Here is a 14485-nt window from a genome sequence, read left to right on the forward strand (position 1 = left end):
TGTCTGCTCTTTTGCTTATGGCCCATTTTGCTAAAAAAAAAAAAAAAAAAAGCCTATGATAAACACATGTTGCTGCATGAATCAGTAGTTCTTTTTCTTTTTTTTTTTTTTCTGTGAGGTAAACCATTGCATTTCAAACCCTGCTTTATGTTATTTATCCATTCTCTTTGTCAATGATGGAAATTTTCATTATTTCCAGATTTTGGCTGACATTAATAATGCTGTTATGAAAAGTCTTGTACATTTTGGTTATGATGAGTATATTTAGTAACTTCAGGGTACAGACACAAATGGAATTATTGGGTCACGCGGCAGGCATGAGTTTAGTTTAAAATATACTGCCCAACGCGTTTCTAAAGAAATGTACCTTCCCATTAGTCAATTTTATGAACTCCAATGACTGTATATCCTGTGTAAAATGGGGTATGGTCGATCCTTTAAAATCTTACTCATTTTGGAAAGTGTGTGAGCGGCTGGTGTTGTTGCATGAATTTGCGTTCCTTGATGAGTAAAGCTGCTCACTGAACATTGAATATCTTTTCTTACAGGTGCTTGTTTTAGTTAAACAGGGTTATTGTACTTTTTGATTTGTAGAAAATTATATATTCTGAATATGCGTTCTTTGTTGTCTGTGTGCAGGGTCTGCTGGTAAATGTTTAATAACTGGCTGCCTGTGAAACAAAACAACAAAAAAGCCCCGATTTGTGGTGTTTGCCAATTTCCGTGGTGTTTGCCAATTTCCGTGGTGTTTGCCAATTTCCATTGTGTAACTATTCTCACAATAACTCCCAATGTGGTGTTACTGAACACTGAGCTGGGAAGAGAGGTGTCTGGTCAGCTCTTAGGAGCTGGGCAAGTCGGCCTCAGCGCACCCCTGGGGGTCTGTGCATTGCGAATCTCTTCCCGTCTGGGGCTGTGTTTTCCATCCTCCTGGTCAAACTCTTTTAACAAGTCAATGCTACTTAAGTGCGATTTACATGTTTTAAAATCTACCTGTCTACACTCTAGGCCTGTTTGTTATTATCAGACTTGAACATTTTTTTTTTCATTCTGTTGGGTGTTGGGGTCCTCGGCCCTCCAGTTTCGATGACTCTCTAGAACTCTTAGGACTGGGTACACAGAGCTAAGTCAGCGCAGGAAAAGGCTCCTGGGGAGGAGTTGGGGACATCAGGTGTAGGGCCTGTCCCGGTGGATCATGCAGGATGCACTGAACTGCCCACAGGGAGTGTGACAGCACCTGTGAGATGTCCACCGGGGACCTTGTCAGATCAGGGCCCAGGGTTTTTATCGGGGGCTGGTCACATGGCACCTCTGCCCGGCACTTCCCCAAATTCCAGGCTCCAAGAGGGAGAGCCGGTGTCAGCACAGGTGGTTTAGGCTCATTGAGGCACCCTAGTCACATGTGCTGGGGACCTGCTGTGCAAACCCCTTCCTGAACAGGCCCTTCTGAGTGGGACGCCAAAGACAGCCTGAGTCACCCCTGAAGAGTAGTCCCTCCCCCAGGGCAGGCACCGCTGTCCGATTCTTCAGCTTTTGTGTCCAGAAAGTATGTCCTTCTCCTGGACATGGATGTGGCCAGAGTCACAGGGGCTCCCAGGTCACCACTGAGGGGCAGAAACATGGTGGCCCAGGGAATGACTTGGGACCAACCCTATCTGGGGGATGTCAGGTAGGGGTCTTTGTTGTAAACAACAGAAATGAATCCTGTTAAATGCATCAGGCAAGGAATTTATTGGAGGGGACAGACAGTACACAGAATGGGGGTGGGGGGAAAGTGAAGAAGCCAGCATAGGATGCAGTGGGGTGCTAAGTCACACGGTTGAGGTGGTGAGCTTCTCTCCCTTCACTCCTCTCAAGGCCTGGAGAGTCCAGCTGGCCTCGCTGGGGTCACTGCCAGCCAGGGCTGGGTGGCAGGGCACGTTGCTTTGGGGGAAGTCAGTGGAGAAATGGGTGAACTGTTTCCAGAGGGAGAAATGCACAGCGGTGGCCAGGCGACCACAAATGCCCAGTGCGGGACCCATGAAGAAACTTGGCAGCTGTCTTGGCTCTTAGTAAAGAATCCTGGGTGCAGATGGCAGTGAGCTCTTGAGTGTTTGGGTGCCCTTAAGATGATCACTCAGCAGCAGGACTTCTGGGCCGAGGCGGGGACACAGCAGGCTGGGCGGGAGCACACGGGGCGGCAGAGCAGGGACATGCAGGAGGACGGGCGGCAGCAGCTGGGCTGGCAGGAGGAGGCAGGGCCACAGCAGGAGGAGGCGGGCACGCAGCAGGCAGGCCTGCACACGGGGCGGCAGATGAGGGACACGCAGGAGGAGGGTCTGCAGCAGGATGAGGTGCAGGGGGTGGGCTGGCAGCACGAGGAGGCCCCAGAGCAGACAGGCACACAGCACAGGGGTTTGCAGCAGACGGGTGTGCAGCAGACGGGCACACAGCAGGCCTGCTGGCAGGGGGAGGAGGTGCAGCAGGAGGGCTGGCAGCTAGACTGCTGGCAGCATGAGGGCATGCAGGAGCTGGTGCAGGAGCTGGTGCAGGCTGATTGGCAGGGGCTGGGCTCACAGGTCACCTGGCAGCAGGGGCTGGACATGCAGCTCACTGGGGTACAGATGAGGGTCAGGCAGGAAGCTGGGGTATAGCAGGTGGGGACACAGCAGGTGGGCTGGCAGCAGCTGGGGGTGCAACATGAAGGCTGGCAGCAGCTGGGGACACAGCAGGTGGGTATGCAGCAGGAGGGCTCACAGTAGCTCTCTGGACAGTCGTCCACCTGCCAGGAGGAGTCAGTGCAAGAGTCACTGGACCCGGGCAGGCAGGTGCGGTTGCCATAGCTCAGGTTGCTGGAGCAGACGGAGAGGGTGGATGTGGCCATGGTGGGGCAGTGGGGCTGAGGTGAGCTGGGAGAAGGGTGTGAGTGTGAGTGTGTAAGGTGCCCAGGGCTGTTGGCTTTTATACCCTCTCTGGCTGTGTTTCCCCACAGGATGCTCGCACGCCTTCTTCCTTGTTTGTGTTTGGGACACAGAGAACTCTCATTAGTGCCGGGTTTGTGTTTTCGTTCTGTGAGTTGTTGCTCGGTGATAAAGCTCCTAGGGTGTTGTGTGCTCTGTTGATGCACCCTAAGCTCCTTTAGTTCATAACATTGAGGTAGAAGTGATGTGTGTCTGCAAATAGCATGTCCCGGGGTCTGAGTTGGCCTCATGAGAGAACCATCTATCCTAGTCCAACTGCCCCTTCTGGACACCTGGGATGTCCTGTGCTCACTTAGGGATTCTGATTGTTTGGGTGCCACAGCTTCCCAAGCGCCTGGCTGGAGAGGCCTGGGCCAGAGAGGGCAGAAGGCTGGAGCATTTCTAACTGTGGTTCCCCAGCATGCCCTCCAGTTCAGGGACTCCCCTGGGCCAGCTGGCAAGCAGGTAAAGTTGGATGGTCTGACAGTGGCACCTCCATGTCCCTGGGTGGGCGGTGCACAGCCCTGTCACCCGCCCAACCGCTTAGTGAGGCACAGACCCTGCACCTGTCCACAGCCTTCCCATGCCATCTGCATGTACCTGACACTGGAAGCTGTGTGTGTGAGCCAGAGATCCCTGTCCACCTCCCTGCAGAAAGCACTGCCACCACGGCAAGGCCACTGTATGGAAAACGAGGACTGCTTGTGTTTCCTGTTTATTTTCTTGATTGTTAATCCTATATAATAAAAACCTAATATGCAAATCGACCAAATGGCGGAACGACCGGTTGCTATGATGTGCACTGACCACCAAGGGGTCAGACGTTCAACGCAGGAGCTTCCCCCTGGTGGTCAGTGCACTCCCACAGGGGGAGTGCCACAGCTGGCGAGTGCAGTGGCAGTGGTGGGAGCCTTTCCCGCCTCCATGGAAGCGCTAAGGAGCAGCGAGCAGAGCAGTAAGGAGCAGTGAGCAGGTGGATGGTAAGGAGTGAGGGATCCCAGACTGTGAGAGGGATGTCCGACTGCCGGCTTAGGCCCGATCCCTGAGGGTATTGGGCCTAAGTCAGCAGTCAGACATCCCCCGAGGGGTCTCGGACTGCAAGAGGGTGCAGGCTGGGCTGAGGGACGCCCCCCCCCCACCCAGTGCATGAATTTTGTGCACCGGGCCTCTAGTAGAAAAATAAAATGCACAGCAGTGTTAACAGTCAGAGTGAGAAGGGTAAACAGTTAAAGTGTTCTGAAGTCTCAGCATTGCTTTGAAAGCAGTAAGAGTACCCATGTGTACTTGAATAGCCAAGAATGTACACTACAATCTCTGGGTCACCACTGAAAGGGCAGTGAATACAGTGGGTAACTAATCATGAGTAGAAAAGGGAAATGGTCCTGGCTGGGTGGCTCAGCTGGTTGAAACGTGGGCCTGTATACCAGAAGGTTGTGGGTTAGATTCCTGGTCAGGGCACTTAACTGCATTGTTGAGTTGATCCCCAGTGGGGCATATGCAGGAGGTAATGGATCAGTGTTTCTCTCTTACATTGATGTTTCTCTTTCTCTCTCCTTTCCTCTCTCTCTAAAATCAACAAAAGCTTACCCTTGGTGAGGATTAAAAAAAGGGAGAGGAATTATAAAAATACTCAATTAACTCAAAATAGTCAGAAAATAATTAAAAAGAACATTTTGGGGCAAATAGAAAACATGTAATCAGGGAGTAGATATAAATAGGTATGTATGTTGTTTACAAAAGATTAAAAGTAAAAACATGGATAAGAATACATCATGCAAACACCAACTTTGGAAAGCTGGTGTGGCTTATTAATATCAGGAAAAATAGATTTTAAGGCAAGAAGCATTATTTGAGATAAAGACATTTTATAGAGCTAAAAGGGTCAACCCACCAGGAATCTATAACAATTCCAAATGTGTATGCACTTAGTAACATAGCCTAAAACATAGAAATAAAAAATTGACAGAACTAAAAGTAGATTAGATAATGATAAAGTCATAATTGGGGACATTAATACACCTATCTCAATAATTAAAGGAAAAGGAGACAAAAATAATCTGAGTGGAAATGGCTATTTTAAGTTTGGAATAAAACAGTGGTATCATGCATTTTGTGGCCCCTACCCCCAGAGTGTGGTCAGGACCTGTGACATGCTTCAGGCATAAAGGTGACGGGATGTGTGTGGTAACAGTGTGTAAGACTGTAATGCTGGTCTTGGGAGGAGACTCTGTCCTGTGATGGCTGTGGGAACCAGCTGTCCCATGTGAACTGCCCATGGACAGGGCTTTGTGGCAAGAAATGAGAGCAATCCCAGTTACAGCCACCAGGAAACAGAGGCCCTCAGCCAGACCACCTGCAAAAGAACTGAATTCTGATGAGAACGTGAGCTGGGAAGCAACTCCTTCCCCAGTCAAGCCTCCAGATGAGACCCCGTGATGCGAACCCACAAGAAACCCAGTACAGCATGACCCCAGAGACTGAGATGACACGTGCATTGTTTTAGGCCAGTAAGCTTGTGGTAATTCGTTACCAGTAAAAGGAAAGAAGCACCCAGACCAATGAGGAATTCTAGGCAGCTATCAACAAGGAAGAGAAGTCTTCATGTATTCACAGGGAAGGAGCTCCACATTATTAAGGTTTTTTTTTAAAAAAAAAAACACATAGTGGGTAAACTATGAAACAATTTGTATTTTAAAAATGTATACACAGACTTTATCTATACCCAGATAGATGGATGATAGAGATATGCAGTCAATCCTCATTAGTCAGGGATTCCTTATTTGTGAATTCACCTACTCACTACGATTCATTTGTAACCCCCAAATCAACACTTGTGGTGCCTGTGTGGTCATTTGTGGGCTTGTGCAGGGTGACCAAAAATTTGAGTTCCCAGCTGAGGCTGCACAAGGCAACACGGCCTCTTGTGTCAGCTCTCGGTCTGTAAACGTGTCCTTCCCGGGTCTCTTTGGGGCTGTGATTTTCCACATGTGGGGGCTTTATGCTTGTGACTTTGCTGGTTGAAATGGCCCACAGCATGGAGCTGAAGTGCTGTCTGGTGTCCTAAGTGCAAGAAGGCTGCGCTGTGCTTCACGGAGACAATACATGTTCACACGAGAGCGAGAGTGCAGGTGGCTACTATAATCCAATTTTGCATAAGATGTATATTAAATATACATTAATTAAATAAGAAGTCTTTAACCAGAAACACACATCAAACAAGGCTACGTATTGATGGGCTGATGAAAATACTGTGCCCAGAGGCTCACAGGGTCCCAACCCTGCATTTCCCCCAGCGCCATGGTTCAGCATGTGCTAATTCAGTGTTTACGGCAACTTCATAGACCATAACTACTAGGAAGAATGAGAATGGACTATGTGTAAGAGTGTGTGTGTGTGTGTGTATGTGTGTGTGTGTGTGTGTGTGTGTAGCACACACAGACACACAGATGGAGAGACAGGGACAGAGAAGATAAAGGAGTGGAAGTCGCTGCTTCCCGAGCGGGGATGTGGGTGCTGACACACAGAGTGAGGGAGACACTCTCTTGGCCACATTTTGCATCTTTTTTTGTGTTCTGTGGCCTGTGCTTCTTAGCGACCCTGTGGGTTGTCTGGAGTAGGCAGGCGGGATATCCGACCGGCAGAGGGCCGGGTAAAGGCTGTGGGGTGCTGTCTTGGAGGAGAAGCTGGGCTTCCCCACAGAGCAGGCCACCCAAGAGGGAGACCAGGGCTGTGACCCTTCCCTGGTTCAGCCTAGGTGCTCCCTGTGGGTCACGCATAGGAAGCTGTCACTTTCCTTTGGGGAAGGGAGCCACACGATTTTCCCTAGAATACAGTCCTGTGGTCTCCCAAGCTCACGGACAGGAAGAACATGGACACACGGACAGCTGGCCTCGGAGAGAGGTGCATTAATGATAAGAAATCCCCCTGAGCTCCGGCCAAGAGGTCCAGTCCTGCCGCACTGATGTGGCCCTGGAGGTCACCCAACGCCCCGGCCTCTCCGTTCCTCCCACACAAGTTGCCAACAGTCCTGCGCCCCACGGGATGGGGTGTTTGAACCACAGGGAAACTCTTCCTAGTGTGGCTGCCTACAGAGTGAGCCAGGCACTGAGGCTGCCCTGGCAGCAGACTGGACTGGACGATGCCCCAGCACATCCAAGATGGCCTGAGGCAAGACCTCACCCTCCCCGGTCTGAGGACCCAGACTGGGACCTGCCACCCACTCCTATTCCCCTGGGGACACGACGGGGCAGGCTCCTGAGCTAACCGATCTAGAAGATTTACAAGCTGGACAACATCCCAGGCAAACAAACATCCTGTGCCTCTGGGAAGCGGAAATGGGACACAGAGCCAGGAGGGTATAAAAGCCAACAGCCCTGGGCACCACACACATTCACACTCACACTCACACCTCCTCCCAGTTCACTCCAACCTCACCGCCCCACCATGGCCGCATCCACCCTGTCCGTCTGCTCCCGTGACCTGAGCTACGACAGCCGCGTCTGCCAGCCCGGCTCCAGTGACTCTTGCACCGACTCCTCCTGGCAGGTGGACGACTGTCCAGAGAGCTACTGTGAGCCCTCCTGCTGCGCCCCCAGCTGCTGCCAGCCCACCTGCTGCGTCTCCAGCTGCTGCCAGCCCTCCTGCTGTGTCCCCAGCTGCTGCCAGCCCTCCTGCTGTGTCCCCAGCTGCTGCCAACCTACCTGCTGTGTCCTCAGCTCCTGCCAGCCCTCTTGTTGCACCTCCTGCCCCTGCCAGCAGGCCTGCTGTGTGTCTGTCTGCTGCAAGCCTGTCTGCTGCAAGCCCATCTGCTGCACACCTGTCTGCTGTACACCTGTCTGCTGCAAGCCCGTGTGCTGCATGCCCATTTGCTCTGAGGCTGGCACCTGCACAACCTCCTCCTCCTGCTGCAGACCCTCCTCCTGCGTGTCCCTCATCTGCCGCCCCGTGTGCAGGCCCGCCTGCTGCGTGTCCACCTCCTCCTGCTGTGGCCCTGCCTCCTCCTGCCAGCCCAGCTGCTGCCGCCCGTCCTCCTGCATGTCCCTGCTCTGCCGCCCCGTGTGCTCCCGCCCGGCCTGCTGCATCCCCACCTTGGCCCAGACGTCCTGCTGCTGAGCAGGCATGTCCCCCAGGGCCAGCCTGGCTCAGGTCCCACCTTGTGACTGTGGTTCTCCCAGCCCCCCTCAGTCTGGTCCTGACCTGTGTTAGATGGCTGTCCCTACTCAGGATGGGGTCCCCCAGACTCCACTGTTCTGAGCTGACCTCTGCTCCCAGGAGCCCTGAACCTCACTGCTTCCTGGGCTCTTGCCTCCAAGGAGGCGTCTCCACCTGCCCCTGGGTCACCCGTCCTTCCATTCAAGTTTCCCTGTCAATTCACTTGATCTCTCCTCTCAGCCTGTCAGCACCTCCTTGGTCAACCCAATAAACTCACTTCATCACCTGATCGCTTCCTTCATCTGATTTCATGGGGGATGGGTGAGAACACCGGGTTTTCAACAGACATTGTTCTCCTCCAGCCTCAAGTATTTCTAGAAATGAGTGAGAGATCCCAAAGGGCAGTGTCCTAACTGCTCTGGGCGAGGTGACTGGGTGGGACTCTTGCCCTCACCAACGAATGTCAGTGTCTGGGGGGCCCCTGTCCCAGGCTTACCAGAGGCTGGTCACCTGCAGACACATCTAGGGGTTCTCAAATCCATTGCCACCCACTGTCCACCTGGGCAAACCCACCCTTCAGAGTTGCTTATCAGGGAGCTGGCCTGGGGCTCCGTGCAGCACACCTCTGTGGGCTGGGCCACCTGGTCATCTACCTGCAGGTCTGCACTGTTAGCACAGACTGATGGAGTGAGGGAGCTCACAGGAGTAAACAACCGGATGTGGAAACAAAATATGAAGGAGCGGGTGGCAGGACCTACAGTGTCCCATGTCTGTGTGTGTGCCCCGAGGGCCTCCTCTGGCAGCTCCCGGCTTGGTCTGGGAGTGTGAGGGACACCCAGCCACGATGCAGGGCTCCCCTGGGACCTGAGTGCTCCTGTCAGGCCTCAACGAACCAAAGGGCCATGGGCAACAGCCTACTCTGATGTCAGGATGACATTGACACCACCCAAGGGCACATGTTGACAATGTGCAAATACCCCAGCAAGATCACCCCCTAGGGGCAGTGGCCAGAACTGCTGAAGGAAATGGACCACTGTCCCCAACCCGGAAAGGATCCGGCAATCTTCAGCCCCCCTTGGGCCTAGCACATGGACGAAGTGCTGCCTCCCTGCTTGTGAGCCCCTCACTCTTCCTGCAGCCAGTGACATGGCCAGAACCCACGGAGGTAGCCCCTGATGTCCCTGCGGTCTCTGCCTCCTCCCCTGAAACGCCGGCCACCTCCCACCCCACACCATACCCTGCCTGCTGCACATTGCACGCCCAAACTTCCCTCTTCTCCTGCTGACCAGTTTTTCATCCACTTCTGCTTAAAACTGGTTTTGTTGAGATATAATTTACATGTAATCAAATGCACTCAATTTAACTGTACAGTTTGATGAGTTTTTCAAAAGGTCGCTATCCTGTTGCCTCTACCTAGGTCAAGATTTAGAGCCCTGGCCACTTTGGTTCAGTGGAAAGAGCGTTGGCCTGGGGACGGAATGGTCCCAAGTTCGATTCTGGTCAAGGGCACGTACCTCAGTTGCAGGCTGTATGCCCACATGTGTGAAGGCAGCCAACTGTGTCTCTGTCACATTGACGTTTCTCTCTCTGTGTCTCTCTCTCTTCTTTCCACTCTCCCTAAAAATCAATGGGAAAATATCCTCAGGTGAGGATTAACAAAAACAAAAAGGAGAGAGATGTAGAACATTTGCTTCAGCCCAAAGGTTCCTTGCATTCCTTCCCAATCCACCACTCTCTGCCCGGAGCCCAGCCATCCCTGAGCCACTGTCCCACTAAAGACAGGCTACAGGGCAGGAATCGCGCTGTGTGAGCCCTCAGTGTCTGGCTCCACTTACTTGTCCGTGTTGTCGTATATAACCGCAGTTAATTCCTTTTTAATGGCCGAGTCGAGCTTCATTGAATGGACATAGCACAGTTTACCCACTCACCTGTTGAAGTATATTTGGGTTGTCTCCAGGTTATGGTGATTCTGAATGAAGCCGCTGTGAACACCTGCACTCAGCGTGTTTTCATTTCTCTTGGGTAAATGCCTCGGGGCGGCACTGCTGGTCGCATGGTGGGTGCAGTGTGGGTAGCGGTATTTTTATTTCCCTGATGACTACTGATGGCGATTATCTCATGTGCTTGTTTGCCATTTGTATGTCTTCCTCAGTGTAGTGCCTGCTCCAAACCTCTGCCCATCTGTACAAAATCAGATTGTTTGTCCTTATTACTAAATTGTGAGTGTTATTTATCTAGTCTGGATACCAGGCATGTGTCATATCCATAAAATGAAAATCTCTCTATCTGTGACTAGCATTTTCATCTTCTTAACAGTGCTTTATGAAGAGCTGACATCTTTAATTTTGATTAAATTCAATTGATCATGTTTTCTTCAATGGTTTTAGCTAAGAAATCTTTGCCTAAACCTAAGGTCACACAGATTTTGTCCTATGCTTACTTCTAAATATTTTACAGTTTTAACTTTCATGCTTAGTTCTATGATCCATTTCAAGTTAAATTTTTTCAAGTTAATTTTTTAATATATTGTGAGTTGTTCCAGCATCATTTGTTAAGATTATTCTTTCTCCACTGAATTACCCTTGCCAAAAAATCTATTAACCGTGTATATGGAAGATCTATTTCTGCACTCTCTCATCTACTTTATTTTTCTATGTTTATTATTACACCAATAATAAATATGTTTATTATTATGCTAATAGCACACTGTCTTAATCAATGTAGCTTTAAATTAAGTGCTGAAATCAAGCAATGTAAGTCCTCCAATTCTGTTTTTCTTTTTCCAAATTGGTTGGCTAATCTAGATCTAGAGAGGGAGAGAGAGATAGAAACTTCAATGATGAGAGAGAATCACTGATCGGCTGCCTCCTGCAAGCCTCCCATTGGAGATCAAGCCCTCTACCCCAGCATGTGCCCTTGACTGAAATCAAACCCAGGACCCTTCAGTTTGCAGACCAATGCTCTATCCACTGAGACAAATAGGCTAGGGCTCCTATTTCATTTTTAATGTTTTAATTAATGGTAAGATTTTTTTCATTTTTCACTATTTATTATTATTAGGTAAAAATACAATTGGCTTTTGTATATTGACCTTGTATCCTGTAACATTGCAAAATTCACTTGAATTTAGTAGCTTTTTTTTGTATTTTTTGTATATTTCTTCCTTAGGATTTTCAGTAGTCAATGCATTGGGCTTGATGTCTCCTTTGTGGGAAAGGTTTTAACCATGAATTCAATTTCTTCAATTGGCAGAGGGCTATCCAGGTTTACTATTTCATCTTGTATTAGATTTTATCATTTATATCATTCCAGTTATTTGCCTATTTCATCTAAGTTGTTGAATGTATCAGCATAACATTGTTTGCTTTCATCCTTCTATTCTTTTAGTCAATAGAATCTGTGCTTGTAAGCCCTTTTTCATTCATGATATTAGTAATTTATTTCTTTTCTCTTTTTACTTGACTGATAAAGCAAAAATGTAACAATTTTATTGATCTTTTCAAAAAACCAAATTTGGCTTATTGATTTTTCTCTCTTGTCTGTCCATTTTCCATTTGGTAGATTTCTACACTTCTTAATTATTTCCTTCCCTCTACTTATTTTTGGATTCAGTTTGTACTTCTTTTTATAGCTTTTTATGCTAGAAACTTAGATAATTGATCTCAATCCTGACTTCTTTTTAAATATACATTATTAAAACTATACATTTCCCCTATACACTGTGTTAGTTTATTTTCATTTTATTCAAAATATTTCTTTTTTTTTTAAATGTGTATTTTATTGATTTTTACAGAGAGGAAGGAAGAGGGATAGAGAGTTAGAAACATCGATGAGAGAGAAACATCGATCAGCTGCCTCCTGCACACCCCCTACTGGGGATGTGCCCGCAACCAAGATACATGCCCTTGACTGGAATCGAACCTGGGACCCTTCAGTCCCCAGGCCGATGCTCTATCCACTGAGCCAAACCGGTTAGGGCCAAAATATTTCTTAATTTTCTTGTGATTTCTTCTTTGACTCAAGGATTATTTTGATGTTTGTTGTTTAATTTTCTAATATTAGACAATTTTCCAGGTATCTTTTTGTTAATGATTTCTGATCCTGTTGTGGTCAAACAACATTCTCTGTATGATTCATACCTATTAAATATATTGAGACTTGTTTAATGGCCTAGCATATGATATATTTTGGTGAATGTTTTTATATGGTATTTTGTATAAATATCAATTAGGTCAGGTTAATTTACAGTGTTTTTCAGGTTTTGTGTATATTTATCAATTTCTTCAAATTAAAAAAATATTTGGCTATTATCTCTTAAAATATCTTTTGCCCTCTCCCCCCACCTTTATTTCTTTTAGATACTCCAGATGTGTTTATATTAGACCACTTAATATTGTTTCCCAGTTCACTGAGGCTCTGTAAAGTTTTTATTTTTTTTCTCACTGTCCTCTGATTTGGATAATTTCTATGGCTATGTCTTCAGGGTTACTACTCTTTTCTTTTGGGGTATCTAAACTACTTTAAGGCTCATCCTTCTAATTTTTTATTGTTAATGTTATATTTTTCAACGTTTGGAATTCTGTTTAATTTTCTTTTTTATCTTCCATTTCTCTCCCCATTATGTTCATGTTTTTCTTTAAATCCTGAACATATGTATAGTGGCTGTTTTAACTATCTTGTCTGCTAATTCTATCAACTCTGTCTGTGGGTTTGTTTCTATAAACTGTTTTATCTCTTGGTTAGGGGTGACATTTTCCTCTTCTTCATGTGTCTACTGATATTTTATTGAATGCTGGAATTCAATAAAATAAAACCATAATACTGCTGAATGCTGCCTCATTCTCCATGAACTCTGATTCCTACTCTGTAAAACCACCATACTATTTGTGACCTCTCCATGTGCTGCAGTCTGGAAACTCTCAGCCAGCGAGCCAGAGCAATTAAACAAGCCTCAATATATTTATTTATTTATTTATTTATTTATCTATCTTTATTGATTATGGTATTACATATGTGTCCTTATCTCCCTACCCTCCACCCCCCCTCATGCCCTCACCCCCCTGGTGTCTGTGTCCATTGGTTAGGCTTATATGCATGCATACAAGTCCTTTGGTTGATCTTCCACTTTACCTCCACCCTCCCCCACCTTCCCTCTGAGGTTTGAGCATCTGATCAATGCTTCTCTGTCTCTGGATCTGTTTTTGTTCATCCGTTTATGTTGTTCACTATATTCCACAAATGAGTGAGATCATGTGATATTTATCTTTCTCTGACTTATTTCGCTTAGCATAATATTCTCCAGCTCCATCCATGCTGTTGCAAATGGTAGGAGTTCCTTCCTTTTTACAGCAGCATAGTATTCCATTGTGTAGATGTACCATAGTTTTTTAATCCACTCATCTGCTGATGGGCACTTAGGCTGTTTCCAAATCTTAGTTAGTGTAAATTGTGCTGCTATGAACATTGGGGTGCATATATCCTTTATGATTGGTGTTTCTAGTCTCTTGGAATATATTCCTAGAAGTGGGATTACTGGGTCAAATGCGAGTTCCATTTTTAGTTTTTTGAGAAAATTCCATACTGTTCTCCACAGTGGCTGCACCACAGTCTGCATTCCCACCAGCAGTGCACAAGGGTTGCCTCAATATATTTAACTAGAGGCCCGGTGTATGAAAATTCATGCACTGGAGTGGGGGTCCCTCAGCCTGGCCTACCCCCTCTCACAGTCCGGGAGGCCTCAGGGGCAGGAGGCAACCAGGCGATCAGGGGAAGGCGACACCCCATCACACCTCTGCTGCTGCTGTCACTGCCAGCTGCACAAGCCTCGGTCGGCCCTGGTTACCTGAGCCTCTGGCGGCCCTGGGCAGCTGGGCAGCCACCATTCGAGGCTTGCCTGAGCCTCGGGCTGGCCCTGGGTGGCTGGGGGGCTGAGGGGACTGGGGGACTCCGGAGGCAGGCGCATGGAGCGCACCTGCCACCCTGGCAGGGTGGGGGACTGGACACCGCATCTTGTGGCTGTGGGTGCCACCATCTTTGAGGGTGGGGCAGTCAGTTAGCATATTCTCTCCTTATTGGCTGTGTGCACCGCCATCTTTGCGACGGTGTGAGAGTCAATTAGCGTATTCCCTCTTTATTAGATAGGATAGGACTGAAATCATACAGAGAATTTTGTTTGACCACAATAGAATCAGAAATTATTAACAGAGGGATATCTAGAAAGTTGTCCAATTAGGAAATTAAATGACAGGGCTCCCTTTCTTTGTTTCCCTCTCTTGGGGACCTGCGTCCTGTACTGTCAGCTGTTTAGTGTCTGAAACGTGGCTTTTTATATCTTTCATCTCATTTTCTAATTACTTAGGGTGGGAGGAGTCTGTTTCTCTTCTAATCCAATCCCT

General features: G+C 48.1%; 2 protein-coding genes across 2 annotated transcripts; one reads left to right on the top strand and one right to left on the bottom strand.

Annotated features, from left to right (window-relative positions):
* Positions 1-2116: 2116 nt before the first annotated feature.
* LOC308242742 (uncharacterized protein) lies at positions 2117-2875 on the bottom strand (the record flags this gene model as incomplete). Its single annotated transcript, XM_080657211.1, has 1 exon — positions 2117-2875. The coding sequence occupies exon 1, from the start codon at positions 2861-2863 to the stop codon at positions 2117-2119; it is 747 nt and encodes a 248-aa protein (XP_080513337.1). The 5' UTR covers positions 2864-2875.
* Positions 2876-7382: 4507 nt separating this feature from the next.
* On the top strand, positions 7383-8051 carry LOC308242740 (uncharacterized protein; the record flags this gene model as incomplete). Its single annotated transcript, XM_080657210.1, has 1 exon — positions 7383-8051. One exon carries the CDS (start codon positions 7383-7385, stop codon positions 8049-8051), a length of 669 nt encoding a protein of 222 aa, XP_080513336.1.
* Positions 8052-14485: the final 6434 nt, after the last annotated feature.

The sequence above is a fragment of the Plecotus auritus genome (assembly GCF_963455305.1).
Source record: "Plecotus auritus genome assembly, chromosome: 2".
In the NCBI taxonomy this organism is placed as follows: domain Eukaryota; kingdom Metazoa; phylum Chordata; class Mammalia; order Chiroptera; family Vespertilionidae; genus Plecotus; species Plecotus auritus.